The 19,609-nt window shown below is 40.9% G+C and overlaps 1 protein-coding gene across 22 annotated transcripts in view; it reads left to right on the top strand.

The window, feature by feature from the left end:
• The first annotated feature begins 606 nt into the window (after positions 1-606).
• The window catches only part of Ccdc7 (coiled-coil domain containing 7), a 194,331-nt gene continuing 175,328 nt past the window's right edge, over positions 607-19,609 (top strand). For 20 of the 22 annotated variants that reach the window (XM_042277896.2, XM_076572384.1, XM_076572376.1 and 17 more), the window contains exons 1-7: positions 607-904; positions 1,523-1,607; positions 4,298-4,413; positions 6,751-7,074; positions 8,114-8,206; positions 12,299-12,382; positions 19,209-19,229. In XM_042277896.2, coding sequence (XP_042133830.2) covers positions 6,802-7,074; positions 8,114-8,206; positions 12,299-12,382; positions 19,209-19,229 — 471 coding nt within the window. In that variant the 5' untranslated portion in view covers positions 607-904; positions 1,523-1,607; positions 4,298-4,413; positions 6,751-6,801. Of the gene's footprint in view, positions 905-1,522; positions 1,622-4,297; positions 4,414-6,750; positions 7,075-8,113; positions 8,207-12,298; positions 12,383-19,208; positions 19,230-19,609 lie in introns of all 22 variants that reach the window. The other 2 variants (XM_076572386.1, XM_076572369.1) reach the window with 2 other exon arrangements.

The raw sequence follows: 19,609 nt of genomic DNA, 5'->3' as shown, positions 1-19,609 counted from the left end.
ACTTAGGTACAGAATAATTTATTTTGACTAGTAGTAGCAGTGTTTGTTGAAAATAATTCAGTTATATTCCTTAGGAGATCAGTGTTCATTTTCAATTGCCCATAAACAAAATATTCTCTTCATTTCTAGAATATCAGAAACCATTAAAGGTACATACCTACAGTTCTGTAATGCCATTGCAACTTCGGGGCTACTCCTGATGTCAGTCATTAGCACCTGAAACTGCTTAATGACTCATCTCCCTCCCTCCCTCCCTCCCTCCCTCCCTCCCTCCCTCCCTCCCTCCCTCCCTCCCTCCCTCTCTCTCTCTCTCTCTCTCTCTATCTCTATCTCTATCTCTATCTCTATCTCTCTCTCTCTCCTCTTCCACTCTGGAAAAACCACTGCTCCTTGTTTGCTATCAGGGCACCGCAAGGTCTCTGTTGGCTTTTTTAACATCTGAAGGTGTTCTAGGCTTCCATGATTTCCGGTACCCACCACAGCTCCTCATAAGCGCTTAGGGCACTAAGCACCAGACCTGGAGCCAGTGGCTTGGGTCCTGCGGTCTTTGCTGCATTTTGTAGGCATGAGAGATCCTGATGAGCCAAGCGCCACGCGCCGTTCCCTGTGGTCGTTCGTTTTTTTTTTTTTTTTGCTTCCCTGGGTGCAAGGGATCAGGGTGGGCCAGGCGCGCGCCCTGTGGTCGGTTGTTACCACCCTGGGCGCAAAGGCCCACCTTTCCCTTTCAGCACAAATGTCTGTTTGTACTGGGGCAGTGCTGTTGTCTGGAGAGTTCACTGGCTTCTTCCAAAGAGGTCTAGGAGACTCGAATTTACAACTTTCTCAGGCAAATAGATTCTCACCTTACAGCCTGCCTCCTCAAAGCGAAGCCACCCAGTAAGCCAAGCTCCAACAGTCTCAGCAGGTACACCTCTAAGCGGGGAGCAGGTGGGAGGTGCTGCCTTTCGGAACTATAAAGGTGCGCATCAGGCGCTTCGGCAAGAGCATCTTTGCTGATGAGTTGTGATGCACAACTGCCCACCAGTGCATCTGGTTCCTCCCGCTGCTGAATGAAGCGCAATTCCCTGTTTTCCCAAAACGGCCCCTCCGGACCCCGCCACATTTTTGTGCACAGTCTTTTAGGCTTGAAATGAATAAATTAATCTGGAGAAGTAAAATCACTCAAAGTCTGTTATAACGGTGGGAAATGACAAGCCAATGAACGGTGATATGAAAGCCACCTCCTTGGCTGTTAAAAGGAGGGTTACAACTTTTGTATTTATTGGAACTTTATAGATGCATTTGTCAGGGCCTGTTTCTGATCACCCAGTAAGTGCTGTGGCCTTTCTCTTACTCATCTCTTCAAGTAATCCGCAGGTTTGCCCCACCGCTTGTTACCATAACGAAGTTGGTGTGTGTGTGTGTGTGTGTGTGTGTGTGTGTGTGTGTGTGTGTGTGTCTGTGTCTGTGTGTCTGTGTGTGTGTGTCTGTCTGTCTGTCTGAAGCACGCTGCCATATTTAAGACCCTTTCTTGTTTCTCAAGGGTATTTGTTCAGCAGCTGGATCTCTGCCAGTCAGACGCTGTTTTCCATTGGTTGATTCCCATCACTTTGTGTATGTTTCCTGAGGTGAGTGTAACAAGGTAGGGTTGCCTTTGTGGCTTGCAATGGAAGTTTATTGCCCCCAGTTCTGGGGCTAGAAGCTCAAAAGTCAAGGTGGTTCCAGGGCAGGTTCCTTCTGGAGAGTCTTAGGGAGACCGGATATGTACTGCTCTGCTCACATCTGCTGCTCGTTTGCAATCATCACTGTCCTTTGTCTTGTACACACGTCACTCCAGTGTCTGCACCACATCCAGGGACACTCTATTTTCTGTGTGCCTGTGTCCTCTAAGACCCTGAGTTGAGGCCTGTTCTGGTCTAACACGAATCCAACCTGATGACATCTGCAAAGAGACCTTGATTGCAAACATGGTCACATTTACAGGTTCTGAATATATTTGGATAAGAGCACATTTCAACCCATAACAACATGTGAACTTTGACTTTTTCTCGTTAGGAAACTCCCCTTGATCACATTTCCTCTAATAATACAGCATTTAGTCCCTAGCAGAGCTAAATTTCTCTAGCGTTCTTATATTCATACTCCTTCTGCTTCCTCTCTGATAGTTCTCTAGGAGATTTAAGCCAAGTAGGGACTGGAGTCTTTCATGTTCCAGACACCGGACTTTCACGTGTTGTTCACACATATTTGAAATGCATATCCGTCTCTGGGTGTGCACACTGAAATTTTTTATAAGGTGTCTCTTAGACCTTCTACTAGAAATGTCTTCTGTTGGCTAAAGTACTAATTAAAGCTCACAAGTAAAACTATTTCATTTTTTATTTGTTTATTTTTTTATATTCTGACCACAGTTTCTCTTCTGCTCTCCTCCCAGTGCCCCCCACACACAATCTCCCCTCTGCCCCATCCATCCACCTCTCCTCTATTTCTATTCAGAAAAGGGCGGGCCTTTTTAAATCCACAATTATATCAATAAGTATTTACTGCTTACATTAGAAATCATGCCCAACATATTTAGGAACTGGGTCTGTAAAACCTTTATTAAAATGGTTTATTTTATGCCATTACTAATGTTTTAATGAAAATAGGTGTTTTTTTTTCATACAATATATTCTGATTGTGGTTTCCCCTCTCCTAACTCCTCCCAGATTCTCCTACCTCCCACCTCGCCAAATCCACATCACCTCTTGCTCTCTTTCATTAGCAAGAAAATAGGCCCCTAAAAAAGTAAAACAAAAAATAGAATAATATAAAATAAGCAAAATAAGACAAAACAAACAAACAAGAAAAAGAGGCTAAGTAAAAGCACTAGAAAAACATAGATGCAGAAACAGACACATTCACACTCAGAGAAATCCCATAAAAACACAAACCTGGAAACATGGTATATACTCAAAGGACCTATAAGAGAAAAAAAGAGAAAAAGCCCTAACAAAATATTCAAAGAGCCTCCAAAAATGCCATTGAGTTCTTCCTGTGTTGGCCACCTCCTGCAGGCATTGGGCCTGCCCTGGAGAAAGTGAGACTCTGTAAGAGGAAACTAACTTTTCATTTGTGAGCAATTATCAATTGGAGAGACTTGTGGATTTGTGATGGGGCCTCCTGTCCACTTCCCCTGTCAGCACTGGGTCCTGTCTAGCACAGACCCACGCAGGCTTGTGCATGCTGCCTCAGTCGGTATGAGTTCATGCGTGTGTCAGTCCTGCTGTGTTTAGAAAACCTTGTTTTCTTGGTGTCTGAAAATCTTTCTCCTTCCTCTTCCCTAGGATTCCCTGAGCCCTGAGGGGAGGGGTTTGAATGAGACATCCAATTAGGGATGAATGTTCCAGGCTCTCTCACTCTCTGCACATTGTCCAGCTGAATGCCATTACTAACTTTTATTAATTTGTGTTCTGGTCGATAAGATAGTTTGCTATGTTCGCTGATGTTGATATTTGACATTCATATGCAAACAAGATACAATGAACTTTTTCTGTTTCTAGCAAATTAAAAAAAAATGTTATCAAGCTCTTAAAAATGACCCTCTTAACACTGTGTCTATCCCTATGTAGTCTGTAGACTCCACCCCCCCCACACCACCCTCTGCTTTAAAAACCTTGCCCCATTGCTACTCGGGGTCTCTCCTGCTCTGCTGCAGCATCAGACGGATGGAGAGCCCCAAGTTAACTCATAATAGTAAAAAGACTCTTTGCTTTTGCATTGGATTCTGTCTCTTGGTGGTTTGGGGGTCTCTTGGTTTTTCTGGGTACAACAAAATGACTAGGAACAAAGAACCAAAATCCAACAAATCTAGTCCTGGAGCTGGCACTGTCCACCCAGCATTATTTACAGCTCCCAAGCCAAAGCCACCTTGTCACCTGGGATTTTATTGTCAAATTCGGGTGTGGCTGAAGGTGATGGGATAATCTAATTACTTACATTACTCTCTGTATCAGTCTGCCATACATCCAGCTTTCCATATTGCCTCCACAGCAAGATGAACACTGGTTAAGACATTGCCAATTGAAACTGTACTCTTCTGAAGTCCTCTGCAGTGGGAGGCAAGCTGGTTTTGAAGTGTTTACTTCACAAGTCAATGGACATATCTGCTTCCTTGACTCTGTGATGTTGATCCTGACAGTAACAGAGCCCAGCTCCCTTCTCAAAGGGATCTACCTTCACAAGTTGTGTTTATTTGCTCCAGTCCTTCATTATGTTTGGGCATGTCCTGGAGTGAGCCTTTCTGATTAGACTTTGTTGCTCTAATTCTTCCTTGAAGGCATCCAGATCCTCAAGAGCAAAGCGCATTCACATCAAGCCGACACGGCACACAATACAGGCCTGGACTCCAAGATGATGAGAACATGAGGGGATAACCGATCTTGCAGCACCACCGTAAGTGGTATTCCTTGGTAAAAGAATGGCTTTTGGCTGCATGGAGTCCTCCTGCTCTTCTGAGTTGTACTGGAGCCTAAGTCCAAAGGCTCAGTGTTAAACAAAGTGTTGCTTTCTTGGGTTTCTCCAGCTGCCCTGCAGGCAAGCGAATTCCAGTGAGCTCTTGGTGATTTTTTTTTTTTTAAATCTTCCTATTTAAGGTGAGCAGAGATGCCAGGTTCGTACCTCACACCCAATTATTTTACCAACTTGGATTCCAGTAGGGAAAATCCTGAATTGGATCCCTCTGATCACTCCCATTCTGGGTTGAGATCCATTAGATCCCCTAGGAGATGATAAATAGAGCCCAGGGAAGCTGGAGCTCAGATGAGTGGGGAAGTCACATGGAGATGGCCCGAGAGCTGGTGATCCTAGTTGATAAATCTCTTAGAGGAGAGGATCAACTGTTATCTACTAAGGGGTGAAGAGCTAAATCGAGAATGAAAGTCTCAGCCTTGTCTTCCTGGGAGTGCTTTGGGAGCTGGGGAAGGACACACTTTGGACTGCAGAGTTAGGACTCCAGTGGAGAGGGGAAAGAAGCTTGCTTGGGAATGGGAAAGAGGAGGGCTTGCAGAGTGGCAGTGGGAACTCCCCGTTTCCTGGCTGGAGCAGTGGCGGGAGAGAACTCCCAGCTGCTACAGTTCCATGTGGGGATGAGTGCCCGGAAAATGCTGAGGCTAGGAAGCTGGTTGGGATTTGAGCTGGTCATCTGTCTGTGGCCACTCTCCTGAGTTTGAAAAGAGCCCAATTTAGAGCACCAAGCTGAGATGAACCATACTGTACCTGGCTATCCTTGCTAGCCAGGCCTGGACCCCTGATGATGAGGGGTGACCACCACATTCCTAGTTTGGGGCTTCCCAGCCCTGAGAACTACTCAGCCCACACAGGCCACTCCCACCATAGCCTCCACTTGGGCCTACTCTTTCAGCACTTACTCTGACTGAGGTGGTGGTGACACTAGTCTATGTGTGGTAAATGTCAGGCCACAAAGCCAAGTTATTATACCTTAATTTTGCCGTGTATCCACAGTCTCCATGATCTGGCATGTTTTCACATTTTGGGGGGAGGAGATACTGTTCTGAGTCTTAAGCAGATTTCAGAGAAGAAAGAGGCACAAGAATGAAATTGCAGGCCTGTCTAGTCAGTATTTCCTTACCACAGTGTAGCTTTGGGAATAGTGGTACATACTGACATGACTTATAGGGAAAATAAGAACAGAATTGTAGTTCCTCTGAGAACATTGTCTTCTTGTTGCCTCTGCAGCCTTCTTTCTTCCTAGATCTCCCATGTACAAGTCAGACTTGGGTCATTTTCCAAAACTTCTCTGGCTTATTGTCAGAATCTCCCCTCTATTTTGTAATTTATAGATTGACAGTCTCTGGAGTAATTGATAATCCTGTTGCAATTTCAGATCTGAAATACTTTCACTTACCTCATCACTCACTCATACAAAATGCTATAAATTTTAAAGACAAATAGATGATAACACTTGGAACAAATAGTATAGAAAAGAAGCAAGATGTACAGAAAAATTGGTCTTTATTGAAATTCCAACTATAAATCTTCCTAGCTTTTTGAGTTGTCCTATGATCAGGTTCTCTGAGATCAGTTTAATCACATGCAAAACGGGAATGATGGTGTATGTAAAGAGTGCATTTTAGCTTAATAATGGCTCTTTCGCTGTTAGGTTGCCATTCTTGAGTTTAAATATTTCCATTGTTTTATTTAACTTGCCATTAAAAATAGCCAAACATATAATGGCAGCTCCTCCTGGAATAGGCTTGGTGTATGGTTCAGTTATTTTGGCATTTCTATAACAAATTACCTGACATGAGTACCAGTAAAAGGAATGACCTACTTGGCTCACAGATTCAGAGGGTTCAACCCATAGTCACTTGGCTCTATGCTTCTGAATCTATAAAAAGCAAAAGTTTATGATGGGAAACATGTGTAAGATGAGGCTGATCACACTGGTGACCAGAAGCAGAAAACAGGAAATTGAGGACCAGGTGTAAACCTTCAAAGTTAGAATTCACTTATCAACATCCTTCAGCTAGGCCACACCTCCTAAAGTTTCTGCCACCTCACAAAATAATACCATCATTTGGGAAACAAATACCCAGTACATGAGCCTGTACAGAACTGTTCACAATCACATGATAACAATGTAATCTTAGCAGAATGCTACAGTACCATAATGATAAAACATGCCTAGTATATATGAGTTTCATTAGAAAAACGTTAATTAAATGAATGGTGTGGGGTTTTTCTTTGAATCTCTTAATGTTTTGTTCACAGGGAGGTACTGAATTTTTCGCATGTAGTTTGGAAGCTAAATCAGTCACAAAAATGAAACGGGCAAAGCATCTATCAACCACTAGTAAGAAATTGACAAGTGTTCCAGAATTACCTTTCAAAAAGGGACTACTTAATTCATCACCTAAGCTGAAAGAAAAACGTAATACCAAGCCACTACATGATAAAACCGAACCAATGGTCCTAAGGTCTCCACCCACAGGAGAATCAATTGTACGGTATGCCTTGCCAATACCATCGAGTAAGACCAAGGACTTAATAGCAGAAGATGAAATGGTCAGGAGGATTGCCAAGCACCTGAAGACGGTAAGATGGTTGTTGTGTCTCCTGTTGAGGTAATTCCCAAGAGGGTCACTAGCTGGGGGATTTGCTGTTGTGTAGCAGGAAAATCCACTGCAGCTATGCTGGACTCCCCATACATCGTTATACCATTGATAAGATTTATTACATCCTGCATGTGGAGGATGTAACTAGAAGGAAAGCAGGGCCAAGGCTCTGAATGCTCTCTGAAGTCATATGAGCCATGCTTAGTTCCTCCAGCGATGAATCAGGATGACTCAAGGAGAATGGGTGCCCGAAGATGTAATTGGAAACTCGGGGCCCAGAGGGCTGAGAACCTCAAGTGTGCTCTGTCAAGCATGTATTAGAATTCCAGAATCCCAAGGAAAGCCGTTCAGCATAAAGCACACTGTCTGGGATAAAGAGCATTCTTTCTAGCTTCCTGAAAACAAAATTCCTAACTGCCAGGCTAAGGCTGTCTTTGCAAGCAGGGCTTGGTGGGTATAGGCATCTTGAAATCTCATGCCAGCTGTGGTAACTCTGGTCCGCACTTCAGGAATTATAGCACTTAATATTTCTAAGTTTCTTGGTATGTAATGATCGACAGTCAAATTGTAAATAGGCTTTTAAATGAGAACAAGGAGGGAAGACACCAATATAAAAATTACAGTTCATCATGCATCTAAGACTCCTGGTCAGTTTGTTAACTCAGAGAATGTCTTTTCAGGTTTATTGCTTTCTACTCTTTACTCTTTTCTTTTTTAATGCCTTATTCTGAGGAAAATGAGACTTTGACGAAAACTCTGCTTTCTTCAGCTATTTGCAGGCACGTCTTTTTCTTTTAGTACTTCTTCACATAGAGAAGAAAGGGTTTGGGGCTGTCCCATGGCTAGGAAGCAGGATTAAGCACTGTTGAGCTGGCATGTTCTTAATGACGCATGATGAGTCAAGGGGCAGAAAGTTGACCTTCCTGCCTCTGGCAGTAAAATGACATCTATTCAATCACGGTGTGATTGTTTGACCATTTTGCCAATGACAAATTCAACTCGGTTTGCGTTTTTCTAAGGTGGTAACTGCTTTGGAAGACACATATGGAGCTGTCGATGAAGACGGGGAAAGAACACCCATGAAACCTAAAGCGGATGGCGTGTCTTTATCTGTATGTGTACATAACGCTAATGAAAGAAATTCAATGCTGGAAGCGCTTAACCCTTGCCTTTGGAGTAAACACACACTGTCCAAATGGACCCCTAGCCATACAAAGATCCTCTTGTGACACTTGGCAGAAGTGTGTTAATGTTTTCAGCCTCTGCCAATTCCTGTCTTAACTATCTGTAGTCTGTTTTTACAATCTTGCCTCTGTGTTGAGTTTTAAATATGAGCTTAGCTACTTTGCTTGAGTTGGCTATAAAAAAGTATTCTTGCACCAGCAAAATGGGTCAGTGGGTAAAACTGCCTGCCACCAAGCCTGACAAACGTGAGTTCAATCCTCAAGACCTACATGGTGGAGGGAGAGGGCCAACCCTTGCGAGTTATACTCTGACCTCTACAGGTATACTTTTACAGGCAAACATGAGCCCCCCTCCCCAACCTCCCACATACAGACAAATAATAAAATGTAATTTAAAAACATACTCTCTTTTCTAGCCTTTAAAGTGGAAAAAAAAGGAAGATATTTGAGGCTTAGCAAATATCTTTCTTGTACATACTACTGAAATGTAACTATTAACAAAACATGGTTCTCATTCAGTGGGTTGTTTTTGTTTTGGTTTGGTTTCATTTTTTTTTTGCGTGTTTTAGCTTTTTAAGGTGTCTTTTAAATTGTATTTATGTGTGTATGTGCCTTTCTGTATGTGTAAATGTACACATGTGTGGTGGTGCTTGCAGATTCCAGGAAAGGACATTGGAGCTAAAGTGTCAGGAGGTTGTGAACCACCCAAGCAGTTTTCTGAGAACTGAATTCTGGTCTTTTACAAGCGCACCAGGCACTCTGAACTGCTGAGCCATCTTGCTGGCCCTGTTTTACATACGTTTGACTCAACCATACATTTGCACTGGCATTTTTTTAACTTTATATATTGCTGTTCTGTGTGGTTGTGTTATAGACGCACTGAGTGGGGGCGAGCACCCCATGGTCAGTTGTTCCTTGCATTCTGGACAGTTGTGAGTTTGTGTGGTGGTCCCCTGTCTGCTACAAAAAGAAGCTTCTTGGATGAGGGGTGAGAGCTTCATCTCTGTGTGTGTAAGGACATGCATTAGAATGCAGTTAGACATTATAGTGGTTTAGGAAAGTGACAGTCGGTCATTCTCCTCTAGGGTCCATGGCATCACCAGCCACAGGGAGTTATATAGCTTTACAGTGCTTGGCATGGGTTCTGCTCTGTGGTGACATTTTATTTGTGCTGAACTGTGGTGACATTTTATTTGTGCTTTAATAAATAAAGCTTGCCTGGAGACCAAAGGAAATAGCAAGCCATTTTAAGTAAACCAAGAAGTCAGGCAGTGGCAGCACCCACCCTTAATCCTATCACTTAGCAGGCAGGATCTCTGTGTTCAAGGCCACACTAGGAAACAGTACATGCCTTTAATCCCAGTACCAACCATAGAGGTCTGGAGGTCTGTACAGCTCGACAGGAACTGACAGAGCTGGGCAGGAAGAGGAAGTGATGTAGCTGGTCTAAGAGAACCAATGAGAGAACCGAACAGAAAAGGCATTTAAGCCTGGAAAGACAGGAAGTTGCTGGCAGAGGAAGCTGAGGAAGTGAGGTAAGGTTGGCTGGTGGCTTGTCCTACCCTCTGATCTCTGTCTCAGGCTTTATCCAATTTCTGGCTCCATGTTTTTTTATTTAATAAAACCGTTTAGAAATTAATCTACAATGATCTACTTATCAGACCTAAAGTCCAAATATATGGCTTTGGGTTACCCTAAGATACAAATACCACTGTTGCACCTTTCAGGAAATCTGACTATTTTGATCATTGTTGTAAGACTGGAAATTTTTAACTGTCAGCAGCAGCAGCAGTAGTGATAGCTGTATGTTATCCCAACAAAAAAGAACTTCTGTTAGTATAAAAGAAAGAATAAATGTGTGATATCCAACAAGTAGTATGCATGTAGTAATCAGCTTCTCTCACATCCATTGTCATAATTCTTGACGATTTTCTTATATGTGTAGAAGAACGGTCCGTGTAATATGTTGCTCCATGTCACTGAATTTTATTACTCCACTAATAGTCTTCTATTCCATCTGATGACAAGGTGTCAGTCACTGAACTTATTTCAGGGACCCTGACCTCTGGCTGTCACCTTCTTTGTTTCCCTGTAGTCTGTTTAGTATTATGAGAGAAGTTCCTCAGTTTCCCTAGGACCTAAAGGCCACTGGCCCTGTCAATTTTGTGTCCCAAATTATCCTTGTGTCCTTTCTCAGCTAGGTAAAGTTACATAGTACACAAGTTATTATTATCACTCCTCAGCATATCTGCTGAACTCTCTTGTTTTCTTCTTCCTGGTGCTCTTATTTGGGTAAACGACAAACCTTGTCAAATTGGTCTCTGTTTTGTGGCAATTAAGAGTGATGGAATGAACTGTCTTTATATTTGTGACTGGTAACTCTTCTCTAGTCCATTTTCCTCTTCTCCTTGATGATTCTCCCAATGTTTTGTTTGTTTTTGGTTTTTTTTGAGGGGGTGTTGTTTGTTTTTTGCTTTGTTTTGTTTTTGTTGTTGTTGTTTGGTACTAACGATTGAACTCATGGCCTAAAGTATGGTTGAGCAACACTCTACCACTTCTTTAAATTTTTGAGGGCTGGCAACATGGTCAGTGAGTCAAGGTGCTTGCCACCAAGCCTGCAGACCTGAGTTCAATCCTTATAACTCATATGGAGACCAACTCCTGCTCTCAGACGTCCACATGTGTAGTATGACATACACAAGTGTACCTTAAAATTTTGAGACAAGGCCTCACTAAGTTCCCTTGAATACCCTCTGTAGCCTAAGCTGACCTGAGACTTAGACTCTACTGCCTAAGCCTTTCAAGTGCTGGAATAATATGCATGTCTCATCCATTTTGTTCCTATGGAGTATGGTAGGAGTGTAATGTTCAGTGGATATCTTCTTCTGTGAGAATCTCAGCTGGGACTAAGCGTTTAAGGTTGATTTAACATGGGTTAGTTTTCTGATATGCAAATATCTACCGGATAATATTTAATCATTGTATTGGTGATTGGCTACTAATAGGTTACACTGAAAGACTGTAGATTTTGGCAAGCATTCTTATAATCAATAGTTGTAGTTTACATTCTTTTCTATTTTTGTGATGCTGGGACTAGAACCCATGGCCTTGGGTTTGCTGAACAAGTGTTCTACCACCGATCAACAGCCACAGTCCTAATATAATTTTCTAACATGTATAATTATATACACACAGTAGTTATTTTCTTCAGACAATCCAAAAAACAGGAGTATACGGATGGGCTGCCTGAGTTTCTGCAGTTGTATAGATGAAAGTAGGAAAACATTTTGTTATAGGATATTTGATTGCACTGTGAAACTTTGAGACCATGTTAATAAAATTAACCTTGGAACAGGAGGCAGAGCCAGCAATTAGTTGACAAGAATTAGCCATGGAAAGTATGGAGGATCCAGGACTACAGATAGAGAGATGCATAGGAAGGAGGAGGGAAGGATTTAAGAGATTCACAGTCTTTTTGGCTTAGGATGAATGGAGAGACACTTCTCTTGCTGGGTCTCTGGCCAAAAAGGAAGGTCAGCTGGTTGCTTCTTGGCTTCCCTGATCTATTAGGTTTTAACCCTAACATCTGACTCCCAAGTTTTTTTTGATGAATAGAATGATAGAGACTTAGTTAAAACGTACATTTGGCAGCCACAACTGCAGCCTAGCTGGTGCTGATGGGATGAGAAATCCAGCAGCCAGGTACTGACTGTGGGGTCATTACCCTCAGATAGTAGTTAAAATATCAGTAGATTCAGGTGCGTCCACTAAGCCAACAGAAAAACAACAACATATTGTGTGTATCACTCTCCAGGATGTACTTTCTTTCATATTTCATTTTTAGGAGGGTTTTCTGGATAACATTTGAAACATAGTTTCTTGCCACCCATGTTTGAAGGGACGGAAATTACACAAAATTAAAACACATTCAAAACAAAGTTAAATATATTAAGAAGTAAGTGGATATGCAGGTGGGTTCTAAAATTGAAAGTGACTCTGTTTTGTGGTTCTTTCTGGAAGGTTGGCGATGATATGAATTCGTTCTTGTTGTGCTGCTCACAATTTGCAGCTCAGTTGGAGGAAGCAGTTAAGGAAGAACGTAACGTATGTATTCAAAGTCAAGTGCCCTGTGTAAACTATGAGAACTTATACTGGCTGTAGAAACAGATGTGATATGCAGTCAGCCATATTAGTCTAGAATCAATCTTTTGGAAAATTGCAAGGGTCATTAAAATTTTTTATTTTAGATTTCTTTATTCTCAATGTAGGCATCAATATCTGTGAATTTTTCTTTAAATAAAATATCAATATAGTCATACATACTTTCAAATGTAATTTCTATATTTTTATTTTCATTTTAAAAATAAGTTTGCATTATCAAAATCATGTTCTAATTAATGTTAATTAAAAATCAAAGACAGGTTAAAAAATAAAACAAAACAAAGTATCACCATAGTACCCTTTCCCAGTATGAAAAAGGTACTATGAAAAAATACTATTAGCGCAGCTTTGCTTGACTCCCTGATTTTCCTTATATATTATCATTATTTTTCCTTATATATTATCATTATTTCATATATATTATTATATTTCAACAATGAAAGAATGTGTGGCTAGAAAGACATCTCAGTGATTAAGGGCACTTGTTGCTTTTGCAAATGACCCATATTTGGTTCCCAATACTACATGGTAGCTCATAACCATGTGTAACTCTCGTTCCAGGAGACCCAATACTCTCTTCTGACCTCTGCAGGTACAAGGCACACATGTAATTTATATGGACAAACATGCAGACAAAACACCCACAGCAAATAATAAATAAATAAATAAATAATTAAATAATTAAATACGTAAATAAATAATGAGATCATGTTTTGCTCATTTGCTGATACACTTTGAGTTTTAAAACACACTATGGTCATTATTGTATTTGCAAGACATTTTGGGAAGGCTAAAGCTGATTATTTTATAATGTTTTCTTGTGTTGCCTAAAAAATAGACTCAGTATTTATAGGTGAGGGTCAACACTTAGTTTCTGTTCTATATACATTATATAGTTAATAATGTATAATATCACACACTTTATTCCTTAATATGTTATATACATATGTCCAACTTGACGTGTAATGTTGTTTACCAGACATTATTTGTCTTTGCTTTTCCCCATCTTCCCTTTCCTCCTCTCTGCATCTGTCTGTTTCATAATTCCTTATGTCTGTTTTAGCTTGATGACTAATTGTTCTATTTTGTGCTTCTGTTTTGCATGTTATTTTGTCTGATCCAAATGTTCTTACTACTTTTCATTTGTATTTTTCAATTGAATATTTCCCCCTTTAAATGTTTCTAGCATTATTTTTACATTCATTTCTCATGTAAGAGAAAAATATTTCAAAACTTTTTTCAAAGTTTTCAGTAATCCAAACAATATTCTACTAGATGAAGATGGACCTAAGACATGTAGAACAGTAGAGAACCCAGAGGGTGGAGAGAGGGCTCTGTTGGTAAAGTGCCTGCCTGATGCACAAGCGTGAGGACCTAAGATAGACCCCCCAACATCCACATAAAAATTGGTTGGTGCACATCTGTAACCCTTGTAACCCTTATACTGGGATGAGGGATAGAAATGGACAGATCCATGGAGCTTAATGATCAGCCAGTCTAAACAATCAATAAGCTCTGGGTTCATCAAAATACAAATCATAATGAGAAGGAAATACATGTCATTATAGGAAAGACTAATAAACCCAAACTATGTTAAAATTAAAGCCTGAATCTATTATAATAAAAAATCCACAAAGAGAAAAGGACAAGAAAAAGTCATATAAGCAAAACATTTGGATCATGTGAAGCTGATAAGAGACTATCATGATTATGATGAATCTGAATCAGTAAGTGAGGTCACTATGACATAAAAAGGTATTTCAAAGAAGAAAAAAAAAACACAAATAGCTCATAAATATATAAAAATGCATTGTACCCTTCCAGCAGTTTCTAGAAGCCAATGTGACTAAACCATGTCACATTGCTAGACAAGAATGAAATGTTGATTGTCTTAGAGCCAACATTTTTTTATAAAACCCTTCCGTTGGTTGCACATTTACTTGAGGTGGTGCCCTGTATCTCTGTAGCTCTGCAAGCATTCCTGTTGAAAAACCCCAAAGTTTACGTACACCGTGCTTATCTAGATCATTACCTTCTGAAGGTCATTTTTGAAAATTCAACTTTAAACATTGTGGTGCTTTGAATGAAAGTTACCTCTGTAGAGCATGCCTGAATGCTTGGTTCCCAGTTAGCAGAACTGTTTGGGAAAGATTAGGATGTGTGGCCTTGGAGAAAGTGTGTCATGGAGTAAGCTTTGAGGCTTCAAAACGCCCCTCCATGTCCAGTGTGCTTTCTCTGTCTCCTGCTTTGGGATCAAGATGTGAACCGCCTTCAGGCTTCCTTGCTACCATGCTTTTGCCCCACCCTCACGGACTCTAACCCTCCGACACTGTAAGCCCAGTTAAATGCTTTCTTTCATCAATTGCCTTTGTCATGGTATTTTGACACAGCAATTTTTTTTTCATTTTTTGATCTAATCGTATTCTAAGAGTCATTTACATTCTTTTATTTTTTTGCAGTTTTGTTGTAGTATAATTGAAAAGTAAAATTACATATTCAAAATTATACACTAATGTTGATATATTAAATACATAAATAGAAGAAATAACTTTTATAACAAGTTAATTAACACTACTTCACAATTTGTATGTATGTGATGTAGTTATGGTCTCTCTCTCTCTCTTCCTATCTCTATGAATTTTCATTTTATTAGGGAAATCAGTGATTTCCACATTAAAATGTATTAATATAATCAAATGTAAATTATAATATTATATTGAGTTGTTACTTTATTAATTTTTGAAACATATATTTTCAATACAACACTAATTAAATAGCTTCCACTAGATAAGATGTTTCCCATAAATGCTTATGCCTGCTTTATTCTGAAAATATTTCTAATTAGATGATAATTCTAAAGCAAAAGTTATAGTATGCTCAGTCTACAGGCATCTATTTTTTTTAATGCTACTAAATTATTTTATTGTATGTCCTAAAAGTTTCAATTAGTAACAAAATAGAATTTGAAAGAAAAGTCTGTGTAGCTCATATCTTGAAATACATGGAAATATATGAAAAACACATACATCACATTCAAAGGTAATTATTCAAAATTTTCTAAAATGAATAATGAAAGTATTTATAATAAAGGAGAATTCTAGAATAAGACTGCAAATTTTTCAACTTTAAAAAATAATTTTTCTTTCTTTTTTCTTGGGGTGGGGCACAAAGGTGGGAGGGTAGACCTGGGAGGAGTGGGAAGTGAGTGGGATTGGGGTACAGTGTATAAAATTTGCAAAGAAGTAATAAAAAATATTATCCTGGGGAAAACTAATTATTACTAATATTAGCTGAAATTTAGATAACTAGGGACAGGAGCCTAGTACCTATGGTGAGACCTTTGGCGCAGCCTTGGTGCAGGGAGGAGGGGCTTGGACCTGCCTCAGCTGAAAGTACCAGGCTATGCTGACTCCCCTGACGGAAGACTTTGCCTTGGAGGAGGTGGGAAGGGGGGAGAGTTGGGGGAAAGGCTAGGAGTGGGAGAAGGAAGGACAGGGGAATCTGTGGTTGGTATATAAAATGAATAGAGGCAGCCATTTTGCATCTTTTCCCCACTGATTCTCATATGCAGTGCTTTCCCACTATTTCTGTAGAGACAGATGCAAGTTAGATAAAGTATAATGTGCAATAAGTCTATAATTTTTCTTTCCGTCCTCTTCTTTTCTTTTTCTCTTTTAATGAAAGTAGATTCTTTTCCCAAATAATATATCCTGATTACAGTTGCCCCTCCCTCTCTCCTCCCAGTTCCTCCCCACGACTCCTCCCATCGGGATCCACTCCCTCTCTGTTTCTCTTTGGGAAAGAACAGACTTCTGAGTGACAAAAACAAAGCATACTAAAAATGAAATACACAATAAGGTAAAGTAAAAGCCATCACATTGAAGTGGAGCAGGACAAACCAACGGGAGGCAGAGCACTGAAGAAAAGGCACAAGGATCAGAGACCCACTGGTCCTCACAGTCAGGAGTCCCGCAGAAACACTAAGCTACTAGCTGGAATATGCATGCAGAGGACCTGGTGCAGGAGGTCCCATGTAGACCGTGTGCTTGCTGCTTCCGTCTCTGTGAGTTCATATGCATCTTGCCTATTGATTCAGAGGGCCGTGTTCTCCTGGGGTTCTCCCATCCCCTCTGGCTCTTACACTCTTCTCATCTCTTCCTTGGGGTTCCCTGAGCTCTGAGGAGAGGGATTTGATGGAGATATCCCATTGAAAGCTGCTGTCACAGCAATTTAAAAATTACTAAGACAGAAGTGGCTCTCAGGCAGTAGGCAGTTGCTGAGGTAGACCTTTCCACACGGCATTTTGAAGGAAAATGGAAAATGTATTGGATCTTGGCCTTGGAAAATGGTTGAATGCTGTAAGCAGAGCTTAATGAGCTATCTTAGTAGAAGCTTGGAAGACTGAGATCCATGCAGACCATGGTTTCGGAGAGCAACAATCTCAACAGTTAGACTGGTAACCATTCCTGGGACATTTTGGCAAAGGATGTGTCTGCCTTCAGCATGTGTCCTGAAAACTTCCCTGAGGCGATGCTGAAAGGTAATGAACTAGTTCTTTATTGGAGGAGAATTCAAGGCACCCTATTATTGACCCTGCCCTATGGTTACTAGTCATCATTCTTGTGCAGGTCTACAATGAGAAAGAGCAGAAAACAATTCAAAATGAAAATGTAATGGCAGAGCCAAGGTCTCTACTGAAGGAGATAAGGAGATTGAAGACAGGCCTGAGGTGCCCTCAGGGCAAGACCCTACCCAGCACGCTTCCTTTCCCCTGTGAAAGGGAAAGGCCTAAGCAATTTTTCTGCTCCTAAAAAAACAACGGAAAACCGCTGCAAATGTGATTCGAGGAGCCAGGCTCCATCCACAAGCATGCAGCTGAACGTGGCAGTGTCACTTGCTTTTGATCTGGCTTTCGAGCTGTGATGGATACTTGAGTATAGGGATACAGAGTCTTACTCCGTGGTTACAGAGAACTGCTGAGGTCAGACAATGTACGACAGGGCAGTCCCTGCATGAAGGCCCTGAGAGGACACAAGACCCTGAGAGGCCAGTGTGTGGAGCCATGAACATGAAGCCTGGATTGTGTTGGAGTCCTGACCCCTAAGATGTCAGAGGTGCCGGATCCCAGGGATATCCGCCAAAGAGGGCTGGAATGTGGGGTGAACAGCCCAAGAGAGAGGTTACCTTGCAGGAAGCACAGCTGGAATCCTGGAGCCAGTTAAGCCCTCTGACCTCAAATACAGAGCTCAGCTACAGGATTTGACTTTGCCCAGCTATACGTCTGTGTTGCTTTGGTCCAGTGGTTGAGACTGAAAAATGATAGAGACTTTTGAAGTTGGACTAAGCGCATTTTGCATTATGATATGGCCACACGTCTTTGGGGATCATGGAGCAGACAGAATGTGGTGGTTTGAATGAGAGTAGCCGGCATAGGGCATATTTGAAAATTTTGAAAACTTGGTCCCCAGTTGGTGTAACTGTTTGGGAGGTACAGCCTTGTTGGAGGAAGTGTGTCGCGGGGTGACTTTGAAACTTCAAAAGCTCAAGCCCTTCCCAGTATGCTTTCTCTGCCTCCTGCCTTCAGATCAAGATGTGAGCTCTTCCTGACACAGGACCTTTGCTTCACCATCAGGGACTCTAACCCAAAATCCAATTAAACACTTACTTTTATAAGTTGTCTTCTCCATTATGTTTTGTCACAGTGGTTTCAATGTAAGTAAGACAAATACGCAACTCTCTCTTCAGGAAGCTTTTCATAGAGTTGCTCTGAACTCCAGCTCTATTAACCACCGTCTAGCTCAAGTCAAGACTTCAACATAAAAAGCAGTCTTTAAAGTCCCCAGCTGATTGCTGCCCCCACTAAATATCTGATTCAGTAGCCTAGGGTGGAAAGGAAGAAGTCAAAATATCCTTATTTGCAGATGATACGATTTTATATATAAAAGATCCTAATAACTCCACCAAAAAAAAAAAACTCTACTCATAAATATATTCAGTAAAATAAGTGGATACAAAATTTAGACACAAAAATCAGTAACCTTCCTGCACACAAATGACAAGCATACATAGAAAGAAAATAGGCAAGCAATATTCAGACACCTCAAAAGATAAACTGTCTTGCAATAAATCATGAAGTCTTTATACTATCAGAACAAAGAAAGCTACAAATCAAGCATTTTTCAAATTCTTTTCTGGGACTACCAGGTAGGCAGGTTTTGGAACAGTGGGAAATCACTGCTGTAGGCCTCAGGTGCTAGCTGGCATGTTCTTAGCCATTCAGTTGATAGCACTTACAGATCCTGTCTGTACACTGGAAACTGATTGGTTTAAGAGTCACAAGACTATTGAGTTATACACAGAGGTCGACAATAAATGGCTATTTGGGGGCCAAAACAGCCCAAGGTGATTTCCCTCTGAAATTGCACATCTCCACTATCATTTGTGTTAAAATAAGTTAATCGCCCCTTGTAGAATGTATAACATGGGTGTGACTATCTTCTGGGATTTCACAAACAAAACATTAGATGTGAACAATTTACTCCATAATCCTATGGAATAAAAAGCTATTTTTAATTCTAGCAGTAGTTGTGCATACAAAATGTACTAAATACCGTAACCACAAAATTATTGTATCTGTGGAACCACAGATTTGTAGTTATTTTAGCAATATGAATCATAATAATTTTAGCAAATTTATGACTCAAAATTGTAAGAGCTGCATGATACTTATTTTATCATTAAATACACTAACAGAAACTTTGTCTTCCAGATCTTGGAGTCTCTTTTCAAGGTATGTGTTTCAATTCATTACAGCTGAAACTAAAGAGAAGAAGGCATATTAAGCAAAGATGATCTAGGTTTTAAAGTTGCAGCATTCCATGGTGGCTGCTAGATTTTTTTTTTGTTTGTTTGTTTGTTTGTTTTTTCGAGACAGGGTTTCTCTGTGTAGCTTTGCGCCTTTCCTGGAGCTCACTTGGTAGTCCAGGCTGGCCTTGAACTCACAGAGATCCGCCTGCCTCTGCCTCCCAAGTGCTGGGATTAAAGGCGTGCGCCACCACGCCCGGCACTGCTAGATATTTTTAAGTTTCTGTTTGCATCTGTGTGTTGCCCTAGCTCCATTCTGAACCCTGTGTGATGTGTGGGTGAGTCAGGGATGGTGCTTGGCAGATA

The sequence above is a fragment of the Peromyscus maniculatus genome, chromosome 5, assembly GCF_049852395.1.
Source record: "Peromyscus maniculatus bairdii isolate BWxNUB_F1_BW_parent chromosome 5, HU_Pman_BW_mat_3.1, whole genome shotgun sequence".
NCBI lineage: Eukaryota > Metazoa > Chordata > Mammalia > Rodentia > Cricetidae > Peromyscus > Peromyscus maniculatus.
The sequence above is the reverse complement of the archived record's forward strand: the minus strand, read 5'-3'. Positions and strand labels throughout refer to the sequence as shown.